At 40.2% G+C, this 6,486-nt stretch overlaps 1 protein-coding gene across 1 annotated transcript in view; it reads left to right on the top strand.

The window, feature by feature from the left end:
- Window positions 1-3,912: 3,912 nt before the first annotated feature.
- LOC105384239 (ribosome-releasing factor 2, mitochondrial) overlaps window positions 3,913-6,486 on the top strand; it is a 40,840-nt gene continuing 38,266 nt past the window's right edge. The window contains exons 1-2 of the mRNA XM_048630252.1: window positions 3,913-4,124; window positions 4,714-4,842. Coding sequence (XP_048486209.1) covers window positions 3,980-4,124; window positions 4,714-4,842 — 274 coding nt within the window. The 5' untranslated portion in view covers window positions 3,913-3,979. The remainder of the gene's footprint in view (window positions 4,125-4,713; window positions 4,843-6,486) is intronic.

The following is a 6,486-nucleotide window of genomic DNA, read 5'->3' as shown; positions in this document are numbered from 1 at the left end:
AGGTCACTCCCAGGGTACCGAGCCCGCCACGAATCCAAAGCCTCATCAACGAAAGGGATACGAAACCCATCACCATCAATGTTAAGAATATTAGTGACGAGTTCCGATGCCCCATGCGATGAGGCCAGGAATGCGGGAAGCTCGGTGTCCTGCAAGCGACGAATGCCTAAACCACCAAGTCTAATGGGTAACGCAGCCTGGCACCACTGTGGCCAAGACATTTCTATATTCAATATTTCCTGTAATATTTCTCTCAAAGCATTATCATAGAGAAGTGAATCGTCCTTGTAAAGCCAAACTGGGGCAGTGCGCAGAGTATAAGTGAGTTTTGGTATAGATAGGCAGCTGCGGAGGATTGTCAGAGAAACATGTGCTGACAAGTTCTTAAAGTGCCACAAACTTATCTGTTCCGGTGAGAGCGAACTAAATTGGTCCATATAATCTATGTCAATATGAAATTCATTTAGTAAGTAATGAGGTATGGACCAATTTAGTTCGCTCTCACCGGAACAGATAAGTTTGTGGCACTATAAGGTGCTGTTTAGCTGTCAAAAGTGATTTGACTTTTTCCGATAACATTTCCGGAATACCTTCGGGAAAAATTGGTGCGCCTAAAAGCCTGAAATTGGACTTGCTTAGTACCCTGATGCCCGGTAGCATGATACAAAGCTCGTCCAAAACTGCTTGTGAAGGTTGTTCTGAACAGAAAAACAACTCGCATTTATTAGAGTTGACCTGAAGGCCCATCTCCCTCAGACCATCTATTAATTTTTTGAGGTCCTCAGTAACCATTTCCGGACTGCCCCCAATAGTGCCATCATCGAGATACCAGACATTGAGCGGAGAGCTCAGGGAGGCTACAACATCCTGTATGGCCAAGCTAAAGATTAATGGACCCAGGGGATCGCCTTGCTGTGCGCCCACTTGAGACTCCAACAGATTGTCACCGAAGAATAAATTGGATGGCTTCCAATAGCACTGGTGGAGAAATGGGTACAGAGATGGGGCTCTATCTCTGACCTTAGTCAGGATGGTGTCCCTCTCGACCATGTTAAATGCATTGCATAAGTCAACTTTGACTATAATATTGTCCGGGTTACGATTTGTCATTGCAAAACATCTGGTGGCGTGGATTGCCGCCTCACAACCCATTGGCACTCCAAAACCCAGTTGCTTCGGCTGTAACAAGGCAGACATGTCATCCCTGACTGACCGGCAACAAAGTTTAGCCACCAAACGTCGAAGAACACTACCAATGGCAATGGGGCGGATACCTCCATCTTTCTTTAGCAGTGCGCAAAGTGATGCACCGTAAAGGTATGGGCATACCTCCCTGTTCACTACGCCCTTGAGCATAAAGTTGGCCAATTTGGTAAGGGAGCGCAGAAGCCTGACTCCACCATCACCAGCACCACCGGATGTCAACTCTTTTAGGTGCTCCGGCCTAAGACCATCCAACCCAGCGGCTGAGCCGTTGTGGAACGTTGCAATGGCCTGTGCTACGTCAGGAACATCCACCATCAGGTGTTCGTTGGTTTGGTTTGGCTCGGGGGGAAGTCCAACCCTCGACTTGGAGATGGGTGTTTCAGTCGCAGAGCCGATAAGATGTCATCGTTGTTTGGGGCCAGAGAGCCGTCCGAGAACAGGATACGAACCGCACCGCTAAGATCACCATCGTGCACTTTGGATTCTACAGCCTTGTAAAATGGACGCTGGTCGCTAATTCGCGGCCTGTATGTTGCGCTAGGGGAAGGCGACGTGTCCGTTTCTCCGTTTGAGATGTTTTCCTTTACTTTAGAGGTAAGTGAACGGTTTCGGTCTTCGGACGAAGGGATTTTAAGAGATGAGTAGGAAAATGTAAGAAGCTGATACCAGTCCTCGGTATCATTATTTTGAATGCATCTCTCGATTATATGCGATAATTTACCTGCTGCGAGACTTCTAGCACCCTTAGGAACATGTTTCAGCACTCTGACATTTTCTTTTAGAATACGTAAATGTATGAGAGAAGGGGAATCGTTGAGGGGAGTTTGTTGTGACTGTGTTAATAAGCTCTTATGTAGGCGACTGATATGTACGTTTAAGCCACGTGGAACTACATAAAGCTTAGTCGAACCGGGGCAATGTGGGCAGACTGCTTTGCAGACACTATCTGTCATGTTTATTTCTAGCTTTGATAAAAAATCTATGGCATTGGTATAAATTACTATAGTGCCACAATCTTATCTGTTCCGGTGGCGACATCGCTGTGATCGAATCCAGTGATGCCATCGATTAAATTTTGCCTATTTCTGGTTTAAACGACAATGCATTTCCGCTATTACCTATTTTTATAATTAGGTACATTCATAAGTAAGAGGATATAATATATCAAACGACCTCAGCTATTACAACACCCAGGCCTGCTACTCCAGTTTACTCGGTAGCTAGGCTGGCTGAGCTGAAATCAAGGGGATATGTACAAAGGTTCCACTCGAGAGAGCCACGTTCAGGAACTTCACCCCCTATGAGAATAGAATAGAATATCAAACGACATTTGTTGTATAAAAAATTTGTCGACGGCGAACAGAAACAAATTTAGTTCTGATTATGTTCTGATATACTTAAGACATTAAATCTAGATTTTACAATGATATAGGTAATATCTGTGGGTCGTGGGAATAACGAGATAGATAGACTTAAAAAAAAAAACTATTAAGTACTTAATTATTATTTATTTATTTATGAACACTTTATTATTTTCATTTTCTAAAGTACCTAACAAGAAACAAGAGCATAAAATTAAAAGAAATTCAGACAATGTACAAAGGCTGATAGCCAAAAATCCATTTCTTCCAGCCAACCCTTGATACTCGTAGTGGAAGAAGAAGATGTCATTAATCATCATTATTTCGTCTAAAATCACTGCAGGTGCGAGAAATTCTTCTTGGTATACTGCCTAAGGTTCGCAGCTTCACTCACACCTGTAATCAAAGAAAAATAAAGATTATATACTTTCATCACGACCCATTCCGTCCCAACTGCTGGGGTACGGGTCTCTCGGGAAAATATTAATAAAATTACATGTGAGTATATGGGTAAAATTATTCGTCATATTTGGCAACACTAACCTGTAGCCGCTGCAACTCGTTCTTCCAATTTTTCAAACGGAATTAAAGGCGCCTGAATACGTTATTCTTCTTGCATTAAAAGCCAATATATCTAGTATTACTTTTCTTGCATCACTTTTCAGCGCTTTTGGCATTATTACACCCAGAAAATCACAAAACAAATTAAATAACGTAGCGTCAGCCTCTTCGCAGAAATTGACAATTCAAATAACGCACAGAGTGCCACAGAGTATGAAATTACGTTTGACAATGACGTCTCGTTAGTACACATTTTGACCACCGGAACAGATAAGATTGTGGCACTATAATTAGAGGAGTCATAAATTGTACAAACTTTAGTTGGCTCATAGTAAAAAGGTAAAAACTTAAGCTACATTCTGCAACGTTGTAATGTTCTTCAAGATTATAATGTGGTAGTTAGGCTTGAAGGACACTTCCTTCAGGGCCGCGGGCCGCACACTAACACTTCGTGGTAACGAAGGTGGGGGGTCACGGCACGAGTCTTTGATCAGCCGCGGGTCGCACACTAGGTAAACACTCGGCGCACTCGTAGTGCACTAGCACAAGTAGCACTGCTGCGTCCGCGGGTCGTAGGACGGTTCCGAGAGGTCAGGTAAATAAACTTGAGGGTAGGTACTTGCAGGATATTATAATTTGGTCATGTAAATAGCATTATTCATCCTAATGGTGAGTTGCCCTCAGAATAATAACAGCCCCCGCTTCTGTTTTTTTAATCTTTTTTTGACTGTGGTATACTGTTAGTGTCAGATGTCACTGTCACTGTCAATGTGTCAATCTATATGTCATAGTCAGCTGTGCGGCTCAAAATTTTCATTTTATTCGGGAAAAACAAATCTAAAAATTTAATAATGAAAGCTATCTGTTCCCTAAACCATTACAGAAAACTCGTTAGGAATGCACAATTGCGTAGGTTCAGCGCTACATCAAACCTTGGAGAGAAATATAACAGCGACAATATACGAAACATAGGAATCCTTGCACACATAGATGCAGGTTAGTTCCTGAATTTCAGATGTTATTTTAACTGATAATTACTTAAATTATTGGTCTTCTCATTAATCTCTAGTCTAACTTACTGTTTGTAGACGATAAATTCTTTTACATTCCTAATTTCATTCACCTGTATGATTCATACTAGGCTAAACCAATATGCAGTTTCACTATTTACCTTTCTAATTATCTAGATCAATAAATAAAATACTAGGGTTCCTGAGTTGTGTTGTCGGTCTGTTACCATGACACACAATCGAAGAAATTATTTTTAGATGAAGTTATGTAAGAAAAAATATAAGTACAAAATTCATAGTGTTTTTCTGGTTTTTAATAACACAGGGTTAACAATAAGCAAGTTATTATCATAAAGTCTTTAGAACCAACTATAGGTGCGTAATCTAACAGCATGTAGAATAATTCAAATTTTAACCCCATAAAATTATGCTTTAATATTAGGTTAATTTTATTAATAGAATTACAAAATATTGTTTTAGGTACCTGTTTTATTTATAGAATGTTTTAAAGTGCTATAGAATTATTATTTAGTGAATATCCCTAAGACATTATGCAACTCCACATTCTGTTGCAGGCAAGACAACAACCACGGAGCGAATGCTGTTCTACTCGGGCACCATCCGGTCCATGGGCGAGGTGCACCACGGCAACACCGTCACCGACTACATGGAGCAGGAGCGCCAGCGCGGCATCACCATCACTTGTGAGTACTACGATAGTATACTTACCTTTATTTACATAAAGAAATTAAGCGTAAAAAAGGAAGGTTTCTGAGATATAATAAAAAAGGGACCTTTAAACCACCCCACTCTTCCCAAGGGCTAACAGCGTGACAACTTTTGACTAGTCCAAACAATACTTATGAAGAAAAATATTGTGTTCTAAGACTTTCCTTCTAGATTTTTGGTTTTGCTGGTCTAATTACAATGGAGTTTTGGTGACTTTGCAACAATGATTTTTGGTTCAATAAAGTGTTTTTTATGAATCTTATTTCCTGGAAAAAAAATTGGTCAAATGTCACTGTAAAAAGTCAAGTGATCAAGAAAGTTCGTAGATTTTTTTTTCACTAATGGTGTAATAACATAACATATTTCCTGGTCTAGTTCTGGCTAAATAATGTTTTAAAATACTAAATTATAAAAACCTACTCTATGAATGTTATCTTAAGACTAATTTTTCAGTGGAAAAACTTATGGTTTCGTAACTATTGCTAAAATTTAATCTTCAGCATCTTCATTAGATATCCATGCCTCATACATGCTTCAGTTCGTTCTAAAATACTAAAGCATAAGGTGGTATAATTCTTCTAAAATTCATTATTTCTAATCAATTCATTCATAAGTACATGGTAAGGTACGAACCCACGACCTCACGAATAAGAGCCGAGACCTTATCCGTTACTCTAATATACAGTGTGTTAACTGCCTCTGTGGTCTAGTGGTAGAAGCTTCGCTTCATGACCCAGAGGACCCGGGTTCGATTCCCGGGTGGGACCATCAATTTGTGTTTCTAAATTGTGGTTCTAAGTTTGGTTAGAACATAGAAGGCTTATCACCTGATGTCCGAAACAGTGAAACGATCCATGCTGTCGGATGGGCATGTAAAGCAGTCAGTCCTGCGCCTAGCTCTCTCCAGTCGTGTCGGTCAATCCGTCCCATTGGGCTATGAGAGTGATGGAACAGAGAGTGCTCCTGTGTACTGCGCACACACTTGGGCACTATAATCTACTCCTGCGTAGATGGCTGATCTTAGTTGAGATTGGCCGCCGTGGTCGAAATTCGGCTAGGAGGACATTATACAGTGTGTTGTTTTTCGGACCCGACAAACGTTAAGGGTGGATTCTACGAGTAATTTAATCCAGAAAAAACCCCCATATGTAGGGTCAAATCTCAATATTCTAGAAATTGAGGCCATTCTAAAGTTGCTTTGAACTTTTTTTATGTAACTTTTAAGCAGTTGTGGATATTTTTAATCGATAGAGATGACTTTTTGCGGATAAAAGCATTTTATTTCATGTCTGTAAGGCGTTTAAATCTCGAGATATGATTTTCTAAAAGAAGAAGAAAATCTAATTTTAGTTACTTAGACTCCCACATATTGGGGTTTTTTCTCGATGAAATTAGGTATACTCGTAGAATTTACCCTTAAAGTTTATCGGTTCCGAAAAACAACGCACTGTATAAACTCATAGAGTAACACAAATTAAACTGAGCATAACACAGAAGTAGCGACTTTTCCCCTGCTCCCCGTCATAATGTAATCCTTCAATCGCATTGATTAATACCAGTGATATACCTAGAATCAGTGTATGAACACACACGTAGGCGTGCTTAGACAATCAATATAC

The sequence above is a fragment of the Plutella xylostella genome, chromosome 25, assembly GCF_932276165.1.
Source record: "Plutella xylostella chromosome 25, ilPluXylo3.1, whole genome shotgun sequence".
In the NCBI taxonomy this organism is placed as follows: Eukaryota; Metazoa; Arthropoda; class Insecta; order Lepidoptera; family Plutellidae; genus Plutella; species Plutella xylostella.
The sequence above is the reverse complement of the archived record's forward strand: the minus strand, read 5'-3'. Positions and strand labels throughout refer to the sequence as shown.